The sequence below is a fragment of the Engraulis encrasicolus genome, chromosome 7 (assembly GCF_034702125.1).
Source record: "Engraulis encrasicolus isolate BLACKSEA-1 chromosome 7, IST_EnEncr_1.0, whole genome shotgun sequence".
Lineage (NCBI taxonomy): Eukaryota > Metazoa > Chordata > Actinopteri > Clupeiformes > Engraulidae > Engraulis > Engraulis encrasicolus.
Genome location: NC_085863.1, coordinates 44,585,995 through 44,605,916, shown reverse-complemented (window position 1 = coordinate 44,605,916; position 19,922 = coordinate 44,585,995). Strand labels below are relative to the sequence as shown.

General features: G+C 43.6%; 1 protein-coding gene across 1 annotated transcript in view; it reads left to right on the top strand.

Moving 5' to 3' along the window:
- The window catches only part of gemin5 (gem (nuclear organelle) associated protein 5), a 39,342-nt gene that overhangs the window by 2,933 nt on the left and 16,487 nt on the right, over positions 1-19,922 (top strand). The window contains exons 5-17 of the mRNA XM_063203660.1: positions 402-491; positions 1,180-1,312; positions 4,046-4,214; positions 5,682-5,894; positions 6,564-6,649; positions 7,197-7,279; positions 8,729-8,859; positions 9,290-9,363; positions 10,251-10,432; positions 12,929-13,068; positions 14,284-14,455; positions 15,466-15,765; positions 17,197-17,328. Coding sequence (XP_063059730.1) covers positions 402-491; positions 1,180-1,312; positions 4,046-4,214; positions 5,682-5,894; positions 6,564-6,649; positions 7,197-7,279; positions 8,729-8,859; positions 9,290-9,363; positions 10,251-10,432; positions 12,929-13,068; positions 14,284-14,455; positions 15,466-15,765; positions 17,197-17,328 — 1,905 coding nt within the window. The remainder of the gene's footprint in view (positions 1-401; positions 492-1,179; positions 1,313-4,045; positions 4,215-5,681; positions 5,895-6,563; positions 6,650-7,196; positions 7,280-8,728; positions 8,860-9,289; positions 9,364-10,250; positions 10,433-12,928; positions 13,069-14,283; positions 14,456-15,465; positions 15,766-17,196; positions 17,329-19,922) is intronic.

Here is a 19,922-nt window from a genome sequence, read left to right as displayed (position 1 = left end):
GTGGACATGGTGGTAGTCTATGAATAAATAATGAGACGTAGTTTGTGAGTGCGTATTTTTCTTCTTTAAGTTGATACCTTTTATCGCGCACCCAAAGACATTCATTTTTTCCAAGAAGTTGAACGTGTCCTCTGACCAAACTTGAATACTCTGTGGCTCCCCACAGTGGTGTAACAGTTTCTGTTCTTTCCACTATCCTAACTCCTCTGTCCTCCCTTGTGCTTGTGGCCTCGTGATGACCTCGCAAGATGGGATGTTGAGTGGGGAAAAGTTCCACAAAATTTCGTTGTGGCTAGGCTGATAGGGGGGACTGGGGGCTCGAGGCCACAAGCACAGGTCAAAGATGGGAGTTAAGATAATGGAATGCACCCTGTGTGCGTGTGTCTCTCTCCCTCCGTCAGATGCAGGAGAGGCGGGAGAGGAGGGCTGCTATCTGGCCTCGGGCAGCAGAGACCAAACCCTACGCGTCTGGAGCACGGCCAGGGGGAAAGGTGAGACACTCAACAAGCATCGTGTGTTTTGCACCAACACGAGAGGGAGCGAGAGAGGGAAAGAGGGAAAGAGAGAGAAAGAGAGAGAGCGAGGTTATGTTATGTTATGTTATGTTATTTTCTTAGTTATTTTTTGCTTTAATGACGGCACAAGTAACACAAGTATTACTGCAGACACACTGCTTTACTAACGGGTAACTAAATGCTGTAGTTTGATTAGTGGGGTCAATGGAAGGCCATCAAAGGCATAGAAAAACAGGTGTCTGTGTGTGGCTATTTTTTAAGTAACAAATCTTGACTGACTCCAATGAAATGTGAGTGTATGTGAGAATGGTTTCTTTAGTAATGTGTGGGTATGCGGCCTGCAGTGCCTTACTTTCACCACAAGAGGGTGTAGTGGTACAGTGTCATCCAGAGCCGTTTATGTACGCCTCTGGTGTCATCTTACCCTCAAATATTGGTCCTCTGCAATAAGGAGAAAGTGTGCTGGTTTCTTAAAAACTTAATTCTGCTAAAATGTGCATTACAGTAAATCAAATATTAATTGATTGTGTGCACTAGTTCATTTGTTTAGAGTACATTTTCCTTGGATTTTCTGTTTAGAATACCACACCAGAAGATCAGTAGAATTCACAGAACATGTAAAGCATTGTGTCAATGCCCTTGACCTTTTCTCTTGTCCACACAGGGGTCATGACCTTGAAAATGCCTTTTCTGAAGCGGCGCGGCATGTCCGTCGATCCAGGTGTGAAGGAGCGCATCTGGCTCACCGTCCACTGGCCCAAGGGCCGGCCAACACACCTGGTATCCAGCTGCTTTGGGTAAGTCATTGGGCCCAAGACACTTTGCTGCTGGCCCCATTTAAATACTGCAGAGTTAATGCCATTTTTGTTATTTAAAAGACACTACCCCTGTTATAATTAGCTGTTATCAGAATGGCGTGATGTATTACTAAATGGACCTATGCACTGTCATAGTGGAGAAGTATTTCATGTGAAAACCCGACCGATCTGGATGTTAATACAACTTTGTGTGCCATTTTAATGGCAAGTTGGAATTCCAGAACTGCATTTGCATGAGTCTGGAACTAATGTTAAGAGAGCAACGGACTGAGAACGTTTTAATTAAGAGAGTAGTGCACTATACACTTATCCTTATGCCAGTCAGTATAAGTCAGGGAGATAGTTTTGATGTTGTTTGAAATCTCTTTTCTGGCTCTACAAATTGCACAAACAACATGGAATGCAAAAGTTATTAGAGTATGAATTATGAGATATTGAAGGTACACTGTGCAGGAAATGGTCAAAAAAGGTATTGCAACTATGCTGCTCATTGAAAATGGGCTGCCTATTGCCAAATTTGAGCTTAACATGAAGGTTTAATAAGTAATAAACAAATATTTTCTGGTGTGGTCCAAGTAAGTAAGTGGTTTGCAGCTAAAAAATGGCTATTTTTGGAAATTCAAAATGGCGGACCATGGAGAAGATCCCCCTTTTCATGTATGAAAAGTGCAATTTTTCGAGTCATAATGAATACTTAGAATTTGATGGTGGTGGTAAGTATTCATGAAAAAGGTAACATTAGTGGGTAGCATGAATTCTGGAAATAAACAGCTAAAAATCTCACACAGTGTCCCTTTTAAAGTATTCAAAATTTAATATAAAAAAAGCTATATTTTAAAATCTTGTCCAATCCTAGCATGCAATGACAAGAATAGGTGTCTAGTTCTTGAGTCATTTCAGAAATGATTTGACTTGAAGGTTGAAATGAGTTGTTTTAGAGAAGATTACTCCACATTGCATGCATTAGCATTTTGGGAGGAGTGCCAGGTGCGGTACTTTTTTCAGATGGGGTACTCTTCCTTAACACTACTCTATTACTACTTTATTACAACTAATTTCAACCTTTAAGTCAAATTATCTCTGAAATGACTCAAAAACCAAGCACCATCATTTCAGTGTTCATGACTATTTTAATATCTCTTAATTCATACTCAGATAGCTGTTGCATTCCATGTTGTTTGTGTAATTTATAGAGCCCGAAAAGAGCTTTCAACCAAAATAAAAACCTCTCTTTTTGACTTAAATTGGACGTAATCAAGGGTGAATGGATTGTGTCCTACCCGCATAATTAAAACCTTCCTAGTCCCTTTCTCCCTCAATATTAGTGTCAGATTCCTGCAAATTCAGTTCTGGGGTTTGAACCTGCCACTAAAAAGGCACACTAAGCTGTATTAAAATCCGGATTGATCAGGCCCCAGAATGTCTGATTTCACATGAAATGACCCTATATTACTTAGTGTTAGTGCATTCATGTTACTGTAATGGTTTGTTGGTTCTGCCTGTGGAAACTTTTTGTGTTTTGCATTTGCGAGTGTGTGTTCTGTATGTGAAAAAAGAAAAACTTTTTTAGTGGGATTTTTTTGTGTTAGTTGCATACTGTTCACCAGTTATCATCAAAATAGGACATTCTGAAGAAATCCGTTCAGCATGAACACAAAGCCCAAATTAAGTTACAAAAACGTCCGAAATGAAAGAAGTTTAGAAATCTGAAATGGAAGTCCAGTAAGGCTCTGGAGGACATTAAAGATAATGGGTGTGGAAGACTACAGGGGTGAATCCCATAGCTGGCCTTGAACTCTGACCACTGACTGTCAGACCCAGACACTTTTACTTTCGTATTTGTCCAAATGATGTTGAATAGACTGAGCCAGCAGGCCTACTTAGAAACATCCTCAAAATGAAACCATGTTTATTACCCTGTTGGTATACTTGGCATCAATCACAATGTGGTGCCTGTCCAAACAAAACAGAGACCCCCTTGTCACACTTCCTATCATTTTGAAAGTGAAGGTGTCTAATGTAATTCCATTGGTGTTTCAATATTGCCACTCTAAAGGCTTGTTTTTACTCTCTGCGAGTCCATTTATGCTCGGAGTAAACTAATGGCACGTGCCATTACGTGACCCAAAAAGGGCAATATACGTAATGTCTTGAAGCTATTTTATTTTCTTCCTTTAATTTTTGCTCAAGGAAGCAATGGTTAACTTTTTTCAGTAAAGCACATTGTGATTGGCGATCTACTGTATTTGTCAAACTCTGCATCTACAGTGGTTCTCAACCTTTTGGAGCAAACTCCCCCCTTAACCTCATCATAAGCCTGACAACACCCCCCTTGGTATTAAATATTAAATGGGCTAATGCCCCCCCAATGGCAACTAAGCACTGCCCCCTTTCAGCTGTATCCTTCTCATGTCCTGTCAAGCCCAACAAAACATGCAATTTCTCCCATGAACAGCAGAGGGAACACTTTTTTTATTTTTGAAAATACAAGCCCTGTGAGCCTTTTCTTACAACAGAAGTGGCGTGTATGTTAACAAATGGTGTGTACTGTATGTTAAATCATTTTTACAGTGCATGTGTGCGCATGTGTACGTGCGTGTGTGTCTGTATGAAATCTGAAGGGACAACTGTAATTCTTTTCGTTACCAGCCATCATAACCCTTTTTATTTTTACTGCGTGCGTGTGTGTGTGTGTGTGTGTGTCGGGTACAGAGGCGAGTTGGTGCTGTGGGACCTGGCCAAGTCGGATAAGCAGAAGTGGAGTCTGCTGGGCACCTCTGCGGACGGCTCGAACCCGAGCCACAGCCGCATCGTCTTCAACCTGTCCTCCACCGAGGTGGACGGCACTCAGCTGCTCATCAGCACCTCCATGGACCGCGAGGTAAACAGCTCTTGCAGTCGGGCAGCCGTGGCTTAGTGGTTAACAAGATGGGTTTTAGATCAGAGGGTTGCAGGTTCGAATCCCACCCATCCACTCCCTACCACACTCCACTGATACTGATGTCGCTTTTATCAAGATTTATTGTCCCTTAGGGATATTTGTTTTCACATCAGAAATCATGGGCTAATACTACAAAGCTGGTTCAGGAGTAAACCAGGTAAATCATCTAATACATGGCTTCTACATTTTTGTTTTCCCCTAACAGCACGAACCTAGCTGCGCACACAACTCAACCTCTGATTGTTGGAAACCGCTGTCAAAAAATTAGCTCACGTGGTTGGCTGCCAGTGTCTTGCCCCTCCTCACAATACCGCGTTGATAAACACGGTGAATCCATGTATAGAAGAGCCTGGAGTACTCATCTTCTTAGGACTCCAGGCTCTTCTATTAGATGATTTTACCTCTTAACTTAACCTGGTTTACTCCTGAACCAGCTTTGTAGTGAAGGCCCCAGGTTCAGCATTAGCCAGACCTTTTGTGACTCATATCGCATATCCAATTACAAACATGCATAGGCACCATTTACATATACAGTACATACACATACACATAAACACCCATACTTCTTACCTCTACATACAACACACCCCATAGTTCTACCAACCCCTCTCCTTTTCCCAGCTATGCCTATTATCCAACATACAACACAAAGCTTCACTCATGCTCCGCTCCCCACATTCCCCCATTGTCAGAATATGCAAAACATCATGTTGCAAGGCACCTAACCACATATTGCTCTAGGGACTGTAACCAATACCATATGAATAACGAATGCCTCTCTTCCACTGCCTGTTTTCTGGTAGGCCTACAGCTCGACACAGTGCGACTCGGCTGCCACGTTTTGCTTTATGATTGAGCTGTGTCGCGCCTCTTAGAAAAGCAGCGGCCAAGTCACGCTGTGTTGTTATTATTATTATTATTATTTGCATGCTATAGACCATCAGAAAAATGAGGGATGGAGAGTAGCCTAATGTTTGTTGCTTACACAAAACATTGCAAAGCTTTATACTTCACTCCGTCTCAGATTAAATGTTGGAGCTTTACAGTACACGGAAAACAGCAACAGTGACGTGGATTTTTTTGTTGTTCTTGTGTCCCTAAGTTGCTCTGTTCCAAATTTAGTGCTTACATAAGAAACTCAACATTGAGAACACGCACAGAATGTCTCAACAGGGCTCTTGTGTAGCTCCATTTCAGATGAAGTGCTAAAGCGTTTCTAGAAAGTCATGTTTTGTTTTTGCTAAAGCTCCGATAAGGGACTGGAGTGATGTCAGTCTGCTTAATGTCTCATAGGTGCTCTTGTGTCCCCTATCTCCAGATAAGGTATGAAAGCTTATGCAATACTGTAACAAACAAAAAAAACAGAAGAACGTAGAAAAATGTTGAAACCCATTTTATCTGCCTCAGATAAAATGCTGGAGCCTGTCGACGCTGGAGTGCTGCTGGTCCCTTCCCACGCTGGGGGGGTTCGTATACTCGCTCTCTGCCTCCCCCGTAGCCTCCGGAATGCTGGCCGTGGGGGTCGGAGATAACATGATCCGACTATGGAACACCCTCGCCCTGGGCCGGGCCTATGACACACGCGTCTTCTGGCAAGGCATCCGGTCCAAGGTCACAGCGGTGAGTTGTAAGGACAAGGACAAGGCCGTGGCCATGGCCTGACATGTTTGTAGAACTAAAACACACACATCTGTTGTAAAGAAACGCACACATCCGTCTCAGTTAAGTGCTGGAGTAAGCAGAGTGAAATGTTATAAGAGAAACAGGAGTCTGGTGTAGTGGACTTAATGCAGTATTTGTAGTTTAAATGTATGACCTGACACAGCCACAAGTGTGTTAGTACATATGGGGAAATGATGTTTATTGGGACGCTGGATTGAAAAAGCAAAGCCTAATATAGAAAGGTGTAGCTAGACCACACAGGGTTCAGGGAATAAGCATACAAGTATATACTGGGTGTCTGGATAACCAGCACTTAAAGTGTTTTTTAGTAATTTGCACACTTTAACATTTGCACTAAAACCAACAATAAGGGAGATATGTTCACTTTACAATGTGGCCTAGATTATTTTGTGGATCACTTCCTATACTATATATCCAATCACATCCTACAGTTTGTTCCATCACTAGGTATGGCAGGCAGACAGAGTCCACCAACAACCCTAGCGACTGCACTCCATCACAGTGTGAAAAAATGGCAATGGTCCTGTGGTGCTAGTGTACAACTCTGTGCTAGTGTTTAACATGGCGTATGTCTTCTCAATTATTTGCCCTCCCTTTCATCTGCAGTTGGCATGGCATCCAACTAAGGAAGCTCACTTGGCCTTTGGAACAGACGACGGGAAAGTTGGCATTTACGATGTTTTCTCCAACAAGTAAGTGCCGCCCTGCTTGCATTGTTGCCAGCAACAATAAAACCAACAGTGACATGAATTACGCCCAGGGCCAGAGGATGTAATGTCATTATTGATGTAATGTAATGCAGCCCATGATAGTCATCCACCCCCTGCAGTCATGCTGTTTTAATGGGGAAACGAAAGACGAAATTCTTTATTATGGAAACTCAGCTGCCTGACTCACTTGCATTCTTATTTATAATGCATTGCACTACTGACACTGTTATTCTGACATCGATATCATTCTATCTTAAAGAAAGCACTAGTTAAAAACATGAAGCGTGAACATATTGTAATCTAATGACTGTGTCTGGATTAGTTTGTTGGTGTTACTGCGTATACTCATGGTTAATTTTTTTATTTTGGTATGTTGAATGGATGGCTTAATAGTCATCTCACTCGTTTCCTGAATGTTGATTGGTAGATTATTTCATATGTCTCATCTTGTGTGCGCATCTGCCCGTGTGTGTGTGTGTGCCCATGCGTGTGCACATGTTATTTCCATCTCTTGTCTTCTCTTTCTCAGGCCACCACAGAGTTCAAGTACATACCACAAGAAAACAGTTTACACTATAGCCTGGGGCCCTCCCCTTCCACCGCTCTCTTTCGGTAAGCCTTCCATCACTCCTGACGTATTTACACGTCGAAAACCTAAACATGGCTGTGTTCAAACGCAAAAGGTTAAGCATGACTTGGCGTAGTATCAGAAGTGTGTCTAGTGCATCCAACAAGGTTTAGGCCAGAGATAGTTATACTCTAGTTACTACTAAACGCCTGGAAACCTTCAGGTTTGTGTTTTAGACTTGGTACACACTACTCTACTATTAGAGTCTAGTAGTAGAGTAGTATGTACCAAGTCGGAAACACAAACCAGAAGGTTTCCGGATTTTTAGTGTAGAGCATAAAACCAATGCCAACAAATACAGTACACATCTAATGAAGGGAGCATATTAACGAAACAGTCCACATCATTTCAGTTAATTTATCATATGTAGTTAAGCCCTGGTATAATGTGAGAATACATAGTTTTTTTTCTCTATATGTTTGCAATGCCTAGTTTAACAGTATGGCCATATTAAGCGTAGCAATGGAAGCCCATGGAACCAACAAAAAAACATCAAATGTACTGATAAACCTGAAAAGTGAAAAGTCAAAGTGAACCTGACGAAGCACAATGCGAAACGCGTTGTTCACCTAAATAAAAACAGCAAAAACTTAGTCCACCAGTGTGTGGTGATCCTTCTTCTTGACTATGGAGTACTGATAAACCTCTTTAAAATTAATGTAAAATTCACCAGTGCAAAATGGCTATTTAGTTCCATCCAGTGATCACTTGCTAATGGTTCTATCCACTTCCAGTGATTATGCTGAGCAATGCTATCAATTGTAGTACTAATCTAAGCAATTGTAATACTAATCCAAGTGATGAGTTCTTGGAAATACTGCACATATGTTAAAATAAAAAATGGGTGGACTGTTCCTTTAAATTCTATGGGAGTATATGCAGCTGTGTTCTTTGTTTGCTGCCTTGGCTATGGAACTGCTTTATGCTGAATGTGCATGCCTTTGCTGTACACAGTACATCATGTGAAGTCAATGAAGACCCTTGTGAAGCAAGGTGAAGACCGTTTGTGTCGTTTTTTCTCAGTTCCTTTTGGGGTCCTTGCATGCCGTTTTGTATTTTCTTCAACACCCTCTGAAGTGTGTATTTTCTTCTACTACATCTCCGAGACACTCTCGTGTTGTGCTGTAAAACGGCAGACATTTTTGTTATGTCACCTTTTTTGTAGGTTACACATTTGTGACAATTTTTTTGGAAATTGGCAACCTTTTTTTTTGTTTTTGTTTGTTATTGTTTTTGTTTTTTTTAAACACTGGCATCCACCTCTCGGTGCACTGTGTGTCTGGGTTCTGGGTTTGGTTCTGTAGTTGGGCACAAGCTCTCTTAAGACAGACTGCACAATTGATTATGACCCATTTTTTGAGCAGTCAGGAACCTTTTTTGTTGACCTATTTAAACCTCCGGGTCGACTGTGTGTTTCTGATTGGTTCCCGCAGGTGGGGACAAGCCCTCTTGCAGCCTGTACAGCTGTGGAGGGGAGGGGATCATCCTCCAGCACGACCCCTGGAAGCTCACGACAGACGCCCTCAACATCGACAAGCTCATCTGCAGCACCAACCAGATCAAGGTGAGACACAGAAACACAGAGGTGAAGGAGGTCAGGGTGACCGCCGGTCCTTAAAGTATTAGTCATATGTTTCCTCTGATAAGGCCTTGGAAAGCCTATGTTGTCTTCACATAATTCAACGGAGTTAAAGCGATACCATACCATTTCTGGAAATAAGCCCTTTTTACACGTCTCCTTGAGTTAAATGATTGAGCTTTATCTTTCTCCTGTTCTTCGAGCTGTTTTCTGAGTATGACCATGCAAATCGACCTCCAAGCTAGGAATTATCATTGAATCGTGTGTGTGTGTGTGTGTGTGTGTGTGTGTGTGTGTGTGTGTGTGTGTGTGTGTGTGTGTGTGTGTGTGTGTGTGTGTGTGTGTGTGTGTGTGTGTGTGTGTGTGTGTGTGTGTGTGTGTGTGTGTGTGTGTGTGTGTGTGTGTGTGTTCACAGCACAAGTTATCACCGCACACTGACTTCAGCTGGAAGCCAGATGGAAAGGTGCTAGCCATTGGCAATGAAGATGGGTAAGTCACTCACTAGTCTGCACAGGGGACAGGCTAAAAATGATGGGCCAAATAGTTTTGGGGCCAATAATACAATGTTCTCATAAGCTATGTATTAACCCATTGATGCTGGATGTTGCATGTTAGAGTTGAATTAACACATTCTAATGCAAGATGAGGATCTTGGCGTTTAAATGCAATTTATGGCATTTATGTTCTTCAGAGTGAGTTTTTATAGGCTGAGAGTATCTTTTCTTGAAAAGGTTTTAGGCATCAATGGGTTAACAGATTTACCACTTTCTTTTGGAATACCCCCTGGCACCCTGAATAATCATGTCCTGATATAACCTGCCCCCCAGCCTAACAACAGGGCCTCTTTAGGTAGGACTTTCCCATTTCCCACATCTGCCAAAATCCCAAACTGACATCAAAGCTTTGTGTTTCTAAATTGGTCTAAGTCACGCAAGTGTGTGTTTGCACCAGTTGGAGGGAATGTCTACCAGCTGGTCCATGTTTAGATATTGAGTCTAATTGCCTGTATCTACGACCCGCTGTGTAAGTGTGTTTAGCTCTCAGCTCAAAGATGGGGTGCATTTCTGGAAAGCGTAGTGGCTAACTACGCTAGCTACTTAGGTAGTTGCCAATGGGACATTGCATTGCAACCAACAAAGTTGCTAACCGCTAACAACTATGCTTTCCAGAAATGCACCCCAGGATAGATACAGTTACGTTCTCTCATCTCCTTCTCTCCCTCTCTCTCTCTGCCTCTCTCTCTCTCTCTCTCCTTGACATTATATTTTTTTAATCTTTCTTTCCTATATCTCTGTTGGACTCTGTCTGTCTGTCTCTCTCTCCTTCTCTCCCTCTCTCTCTCTGCCTCTCTCTCTCTCTCTCTTTGCCACCCTCAGCTCCATAGGTGTGTTTCTGGCGCCCACTCTGCGTCAGCTGTGTGTGGTGGAGCAGCACCATAAGATCATCAACACGCTGCGCTGGCACCACGCCCACTCCACCGCCCCCGAGCTGCATGCCCTGCTGGCCTCCGGCTCCAGCAACGCTGTCGTCTACGTACACAACCTCCACAGCGCCATCGGTACCGTCATGTGATCAGTTAATGGGAGTTATGTGAATTAGCACAACCTCCACAGCATCATTGGCACTGTTATGGCATCAGTAAAATTGACATAAAATGTACATGGCAACGCGTTCATACAAGAAATGTGCTTGCGCATGCATGTCCTGCAACAAGCATTTTCCCGGCCTGACTAACACGACCTCTACAGCTACACTTTTGTGAGATAAAACAACCTCTACAGCATCATCGGTACTGGCAGGGCGTCAGTAATGGGGACTGGTTACGTTTTTATTTTATATGGGCTAACAACCTCCTTAGCATCATCGGGACTGTCGGGGGATCGTTATGTGAGATAACACGACCTCCACGGCATGATCGGCACTGTCCCTCGCGGTTGCTCACGGTTCTGTCAATATTGTACCTTATGTGAGATGTTCTCCCGCGCACATAATTGACATAAAATTTGTATTGGGAGGGAAAGTGGAAAACAGCGATCCTAGCGGTTACGTTCCAAACACCAGGGTGATCCTATTGAAACTCCCATAGACAAGTTTTAAAAAAAAATCCCACAAAGATATGACTTGGAACTATAACACCAGACACATTTTTCAGCGTACACAATAGCATGAACTACTACCTGTGAAAATATTAAGTCATTTTTTGCCCTTTTAAGAAAAATAGAAATTGTGCCAATCTGGTCGGAAACGGACTACAGCTCCCAGCATGCTGTGCTTCGCGCCTCGTTGACAACACAGAGAAACAAATGAACGCGAACGAACGCAAGTTCTTCGCATATCTTCACATTCTTGTAATCCTATGAGTTCCACATTGTCTTCTTATTACACATATATACACGCGATCATTTTGGTATGGTTTTAAATTCTCTAGTAGATATGATGGCTTCTGTGGTGACGAGTAACCACCTCTCTGGCTCATGTTTGGCTATGCTAATTTGGCTATGCTAATTACATGGAGTAAACAAGCCACACATGCCAGTCAGTGTAGTTCTGTATTAGCTTTTTAAAGAATATTAAAATCAGCTCAGATCAGTGAAAAACCGAACATTTTACCACCTGATTCGATAAAACGGGCCAACATGCCCATAATATGACTGCCACTACTTCTACTTCGTCGTCAGGGCCGAGATGTAATTTTTCAAAGAAAAAAAACATTCATTTGTTGCAGGGGGTTGGAACGTTGCCAGCAGGGGGCGATGAGATTACTTTCCCTCCCTATGGCAACACAAACTTAAAGGAACAGACCACCCTTTTTTGATTTTCACATATGTGCAGTATTTCCAAGCATTATTTATGAATGTGCATATAATTTTCGTCTATGTGTTTGCATTGCCCCGTTTAACAGTATAGCCACATTAGGCATAGCAATGCAAGTCTATGGTACAAAATAAAACACAATCAAATGTACTTATAAACCATTTTAAAATTAATGTAAAATTCACCAGAGTGTAAAACGGCAATTTAATTCCATCCAGTGACCACTTGTGGCTTGATGCTAAAGATACCAGTTACTTCCAGTGATTATGCTAAGCTATGCTAATAATTCTGATCCAATAAATCTAAGTACTGAAAACACTGAGACGAAAATGATATGCACATTCATGAATAATGTTGGGAAATACTGCAAATATGTGAAAATCAAAAAAGGGTGGTCTGTTCCTTTAAGACCACCACTCCACTCCACTGCTACGGTTAGGGTTAGGATTAGGATTAGGGTAGAATTACTAATTACTAGTATTACTAATATAGGTAATGCATAAGGGTGGGGTTCCACTGTATCATCAGTGCGGTCTTGTCATGGACCAGGGAGGGTTAAGATTTTTGGTAATATGGGGTAACAAGACCTCCACTGCATCATCAGTACTGCCACAGGACACCTGGGAGGGGGTTTGGGGTTAAGGTTGGAGAGTGCTGTCGATACTGGTAGATTTAGTCCCGTCAGAACGCGTCGTGTCAGTAAAGATAGCGGAGAATGGCAGTAAACACCTGTTGCTTACTCATTTGTTACTCTGACGGGGAACTTCTTGGCGGAAGGTCTGCACTCTTCTGAGTAAGCTTTACACAACGTTACTTAGAGGTTACTGGTTGCTTAAAGGTTACAGGTTTTACTTTATTTTGACGACGTTGAAGTAAAAAAACAGGATGTGCCTCTTGACCACAAAGCGTGCTAAATGTAAGGTGTGAAAAGATGAGGTGTTGGAAAAAAGGTGTGACTTTCCGACTCGTCACACAGAACCCTATGCGTGTTTGGATCTGCCGTGTTTGTGTGTTCATGCACGGATGAGGTGTGTGTGTGTGTGTGTTTGCGCGTGTGTGCGTGTTTGGGTCTGATGTGTTTGTGCACTTGTATAATTTAATGTGTGTGTGTGCGTGTGTGTTGCGTTTGTTGCGCGTGTGTGTGTGTGTGTGTGTGCGTGTGTGCGTGTGTGTGTGTGTGTGTGTGTGTGTGTGTGTGTGTGTGTGTGTGTGTGTGTGTGTGTGTGTGTGTGTGTGTCAGAGAGCCCGGGTGAGAGTCCCGTGACCATCACGGAGCCGTACCGAAGGCTGGAGGGTCACACAGCCAAGATCACAGGCCTGGACTGGAGCCCTCATCATGATGCTCATCTGGCTACCGTGGGCTACGACGGCACAGCACAGGTGAATATATTACACACACACACACACGATTGGCTACCGGGGGCTACGATGGATCAAGTCACACGTGTGCATGCACACACAGATGCAGAGGTGACCATGCACAACACCATGCACTCTTAACCATCTGGGGGTGTAATGGCACATGCGTACATACGTATACACACACAATCACATACATACTGTATACACATCCCATATCACATACATCCACACAAAGACCTGTTCATTGCATGCCCATGGGGACACGGGTTCGAGTCCGACCTGGGTCATTTCCACTTATTCATGCCACACCTCTCTGTCCAGTGTTTCCCCAGAATATTTGTGAGTCGAGGTGGTGGGTGGGGTGTTAAAAGAGTGTTTTTTTTGCTAATCACCTTTTAGAAATGACATTAACAACATGAAATATTTTATCTTTTCAGGGGCCTAGTCAAGGTGGTAGGTAGCCAGGCCATGCCTTCTTAGTGACGCAACACCTTCGGCATTGCTTCTAGTCAGGCCAAGATTTACGATGTAAATATTGTTTCTGATCTCCCAAAAAAAACGGAAACTCCACCCACTTTGTCAGGAACCAATCAACCTGTAGCAAAACAAAGGGGGGCAGGTCAACAATGCTGTTTGGGAAACGTTAAGACGAAGACATTTGAAAGTCGATGATAGGTGGTAGTTGTTTCTTGTCAAGGTGGTGGCCGCCTTAGCAATATAGTGCTGTGGGAAACCCTGTTGTCTGTCTTGGCTTCCTGTCATCTCTCATACTGTACTGTCATATCGAAATATAGGCCTGAAAAGCCCAACAACCATTTGAATAATAATAATGGCAATTTCACATTTGTGTGGGGGATGTTTTGAAGGGGGGAGTTATTAATCACTGTGTGTGTGTGTGTGTGTGTGTGTGTGTGTGTGTGTGTGTGTGTGTGTGTGTGCGCAGGTGTTCGATGTTGTGAAGGGGGAGATAGTGTGNGTGTGTGTGCAGGTGTGTGTGTGTGTGTGCAGGTGTGTGTGTGCGCAGGTGTGGGACGTTGTGAAGGGGGAGATATTAATCAGTGTGTGTGTGTGTGTGTGTGTGTGTGTGTGTGTGTGTGTGTGTGTGTGTGTGCAGGTGTGGGATGTGGTGAAGGGGGAGCCTCTGTCTAACTACAGGGGCCATAGGGGGCGTCTGCTGTTGGATGTTGTGAAGGGGGAGATATTAATCACATGTGTGTGCGTGTGTGTGTGCAGGTGTGGGATGTGGTGAAGGGGGAGCCTCTGTCTAACTACAGGGGCCATAGGGGGCGTCTGCTGTGTGTGCAGTGGTCCCCAGTGGACCCCCTGCTGATCTGGACAGGCGGAGACGACTTCACCGTACACGAGTGGAGCACGGCCAGACAGGAACACACCAAGCCACCCAAAGGTGACGACGAGATGTCTAATACACATGTACACACACACACACACACACGCGCACGCGCAGCCAGACAGGAACACACTAAGCCGCCCAAAAGGTGACAAGATGTCTAACACACACACACACACACACACACACACACACACACACACACAACCACACACCAAGCCACCCAAAGGTGAGATGTCTAATATATACATACACACACACACACACACACACACACACACACACACACACACACACACACACACACACACGTGCGGCACGCATGCAGCCAAGCGGGAAAACACCAAGCCACCCAAAGGTGAGAGGTCTAATGCACACACACACACACACACACACACACACACACACACACATGCACCAACCCACCAGTGACCAGGAGTCTCACACACACAAAACCACCCAAAGGGGAACAACAGTTTAGCGCACTCGCGCACACACACACACACACACACATTACACACACCAAGCCACCCAAAGGTGAAAAGAAAGACACACACACACAGGATGACAAGGACTTGAGTGCAAAAAACAAAGGTAACAAATATTTCTACACACTACACTCGTACAGTACATGCATACACCTGTGGCTAAGAAATGATACGCACACTATGAAGTTAAAATATAAACTAAAATATAAACTAAAGGCTTTGAAAGGGCTCACTTGTCTCTAAACTCCTATCATTGCACTAGGGACACATAGCAGGCGAAACGAGCGAGGCGAAGAGAGGCGAAATTCAGTGTTCCATTTTGACAGCTCAGCCATCATCAGGTTCTCGAGGCGAGTCAAAACGAATGAAACACTTGTGTTGTTGACTTGATTGGCAGCGGCACGCGGAATTCGCTCCTCATTTACACAATCTTAAACTTGGTTGAATAATTTTGCTCCTGTTCACTTGCCTTCGCCTCCCTCATAGAATGAATGGCGAAGTTCGCTTTGCTTGGCCAAATTCGCGTCTATGGGTCCCTAGCGTTAGCTTACATTCTCCATCTCCTGTGCCCGTCTGCAGGGAAAAGAGCGCAACAGATGAAATCCAAGAAGAAGAAGAAAAAGGCCACCGGGAAAGGAGGGATGAGGATCGAGGACGAGGCGACGGAGGGAGGAGAGAATGACGGAGGAGGGGAGGAGGAGGAGGAGGAGGAAGAAGAGGAGAAGAGAGGGCTGAAAAAGGAGGAGAGGACGGCGGCAAGGGTGGAGACCCCTACAGCCAGTAACGGAGAACGGAGAGCTGGAGAGCAGCAGGAGGAGGAGATGGAGGAGGATGAAGAGGAGGGGAATAGGAGCAGTGTCAACACCCCACTCACCCCAGGTGTGTCTACGCATCTGCACTTAGTAGGATCCACTCAATTGCTAGACATTTAATTCGAAATTAAATGACTTTAATTCTGAATAAAGCTTAATTCCGCTTTGAAGCGGCATGTAAACACCTCTTAATTTGGTATTTAATGACAGATCAAAGCAAGCTCGACATAACTATTTAATTCTGAATTATTAATTCTGAATTAAAAATTACATTATCCTAACTCCTGTCCTTCCTTGCACTTGTGGCCTCGTGACGACAGATGCTTAATTCAATACCTCTCAAAAACACAATTCATTGATCATTTTCTCATTTGCAATCAGGATTTTGAATGGGGGGTGAAATGTCCCCCAAAAGTTGTTGTGGCTAAGCTGACAGCGGGGATACTTAAAGGAACACTCCTGCCAATTTCAATATGCTGTTGTATTGCTCACGCTACCCTTGACTTGTCAGGAACCAGTGATGCTGCATTTTTTGGCTCAGCCCTTTCCGAGATATGAGCTATTCTAATGGGGTCAGCTTTGGTTTACTTTTTTTTTTTAAATAACACGAGCCTACTCCAAATATTTTCCCAAAAGGTATCGCTGTTTGCTTGTTGTCTGCTGATGTTGCATAACCTTTTTGGGTTTTTTTGGGAATCATTAAAAAAAAAAAAAATTTAAATGTAAACAAACACCTGCCCCCATTACAATGACCAAGAGCTAGGGAAAAAAAAAACCCTCAGGTACTGACAAGTCCAGGGTAGTGTGAGCATTACAACTGCATGTTGAAATTGTCTGGAATTATCCTTTAATTGTTTTCTACAAGGACACACACACACACACATACACAAACACACAATACTGTATCTCACTATCTGCTTCCATGCAGCTGCACTTCTATTCACACACGTCGCACACAATATCTCCCTATCTGTTCAGCCTGTCTGCAAGACTATAGAGGCTTTTCCTATTATTGTGTTATCACTGACGGAAATACTGTAGACTTCAAAGTACCAGTGTGTGCATTGTTCATGAGGTCAAAACAACTTCTTGATCTGTTTGATTTCGCTAGAAATGTACAGGTATGCATGTCTGTGAGATTTAATCCTTACTAGCTGCTATGAAAAGACTTCCATCATTATTTGAATCTGAGAGTCCAAATAAAAGTAGTAAAGTATGCATGCGTGCACGTGTGTTGCATGAATGTAATGTTCAATATAAGACCTTAAGTAATTCTCGGCCCTGCCGTGGCCAACCGGTAGGGCACTCTCCTGCCATGCGGCTAACCCGGGTTCGATTCCCGGCCCGGGTCCTTTGCCGACCCCTCCCCGTCTCTCTCCCAATTCGCTTCCTGTCCACCTCTCACACTGTCCTATCAAATAAAAAGGTCGAAAAAGACTTTAAAAAACATCAAGTCATTCTCTTGTATCTCCACCCGCTCCCCCACCCCGCCCCCCAGCCGTGCCCGAGTGGCGTAGAGGCAGTAGCCAGACCTACTCCACGGTCTTCTCCCCTGACACGCCCCGGCTCCAGAATGGAGAGAGGGCCACCCCACCCGCCAGGAAGGAGGACAAGAGGAGAGACAAGCCAGGTGGGCAAAGACATCATGGGTGTGTGTGTGTGTGTGTGTGTGTGTGTGTGTGTGTGTGCGTGTGCGTGTGTGTGTGTGTGTGTGTGTGTGTGTGTGTGCGTGTGCGTGTGCGTGTGCGTGTGCGTGTGTGTGTGTGTGTGTGTGTGTGTGTGTGTGAAATTAAGGGTGACAATCCTGCAATGATGGCAGGGGTGTGCACTTGTTTGTTATGATAACTTTAGGAATTGCTTGCATTTATGTGCGCGTGCATGCTGTAATGTAATTATGAATACATGATGTGGTAAAAATGTTTTGCTGACTGTGACTGTGGCCAAAAACTGAGCGCCCGGGTATGTGAGTGCACGTCTATGCTTACTGTAACGTGTGTGGGATTAGTGTGTATGTGTGCGTTAGGGTGCATCAGTTGCCCCCTATGAAAAGATATCGCCTTGGCCCTATAGTAAAAATGTTCTACACCCAGTAAAAACACACTGTGTAAAATATTTTGAAATTTGGATGAAGTCTACCGGGGCCACCAGCCCCATGAAAATAGAAAATAATGGTGATAGTCAGAATCTTGGAATAGAAATGGACATTTTGCTGCATAAAGCTACCCAATAAAAACATATTGTCTCGGCTGTGTGATAAAAATGTTCTATGCACAGTAAAATCACTCTGTGTAAAATATTTTGAAATTTGGATGAAGTCTACCGGGGCCACCAGCCCCATGAAAATACAAAACAATGGTGATAGTCAAAATCTTGGCTAGAAACAGGGCTGGCCTGGCCATCTGGCATGGCGGGCATTTCCCGGTGAGCTCTGCATCCTCGTGGGCCCGCATTTTTAAATTTCTTACATTACTGAAAATAGGGGCCCATGAGGGTGCAGGGCCCACCGGTGAGTCAGTTCTCCGGCACTAATAATAATGAGGGTGCCCCCTTAAATCCAAAAGTGCCCGGGCCCTATTTATCGCCCAGTCCAGCCCTGAATAGAAATGGACATTTTGCTGCATAAAGCTACCCAATAAAAACATATTGCCTCAGCTGTGTGATAAAAAAATGTTCTATGCACAGTAAAATCACTCTGTGGAAAATCTATTGAAATTTAGATTCATTCTACTGGGTCCACCAGGCCCATGAAAATACAAAACAATGGTGATAGTTTTGGGCAACCTGGATTCCAAAGTCCAGTGCCACATATTCCAAATATAGCCAATATAATGAACCAGCTGACCCACTGCCAGTATCAAGCAAGAGATTGCGAAGTTGTATGACTTTTGTGTGCTTCACCTGTGGGCCTACAGGATTGTACAGGTAGCTGCCTAGTGGAACATCTGTACTAAAGCTGTGAATGCTCCTTGGAATGACTTATGTTTTTTCAAGAAATCCCTGCAGTAGTTCAATAGAGTACATACAATACAACTGCATGTGATGTTGGAGAGAGTGGCTTCCCAAAACCTGTACTTAAGTGGCTTCTAGGTATGTCATGGGTATCACCAGGTCCAGAGTCTATTGCCAAGGGCCTCTCAGGTAAGTTATGGTACTCATCTGATGGAGTAAAGTGAAATACTACCACAGGCGATGGGATAAAGAAGTAATGGCACTCTTCAATAAAGTTGTATTGACTGCCTTGTAGCCTAGGCATTCCAAGGCACATTCACAGCTTTAGTACAGATGTTCCTCCATGAATTGTAGGCCCACAGGTGAAACACACAAATATAACAGTCATGCAGCTTTGCAATCTCTTGCTTGATACTAGCAGTGGTCCAAGGCAGCAATGAATTGATATTGTGTTGCAAAAGAGCAAATTTGCCTAAATATAGCAGTTTGACCATCAGTCTGTCCTGAGACTGAAGTCTGTGTAAGTGGATCGACTGAATACACAACCTGCTTAGATATTCCTTCTGTTTGTGCTCCCAATACAGGTGATTTCACTAATTACCTCATCAACCTGGCTTAAGTGGTAATTAGGCTCACCTGGTTCATTATATTGGCTGGGGCAAATGTGTCACGCAGTTTGTCCACCTCTGTTTTAAGACAATGGCAGACCTAGATTCAAAAGCTACAATCCCGTGCCACAGATTTCAAATTACCTGGTTTTACCTGTCCAACTGCCCTAACTGGAAAGGTAAAACTAGGTATGTCATTTGGAATATGTGGCACTGGACTTCAGCTTTGGAATCCAGGTTGCCCATCAGCATCACCATTATTTTGTATTTTCATGGGCCTGGTGGACCCGGTAGACTTCATCCAAATTTCAAAATATTTTACACAGAGTGATTTTACTGTGCATAGAACATTTTTATCACACAGCCGAGACAATATGTTTTTATTGGGAAGCTTTATGCAGCAAAATGTCCATTTCTATTCCAAGATTCTGACTATCACCATTATTTTCTATTTTCATGGGGCTGGTGGCCCCGGTAGACTTCATCCAAATTTCAAAATATTTTACACAGTGTGTTTTTACTGGGTGTAGAACATTTTTACTATAGGGCCAACGCGATATCTTTTCATAGGGGGCAACTGATGCACCCTAGTGTGCGTGGTTTGTGTATGTGTGTGTGAGTGTGTGAGTTGTTTTAATGGTGTCAAATGACCGTGGCCATAAGCTGC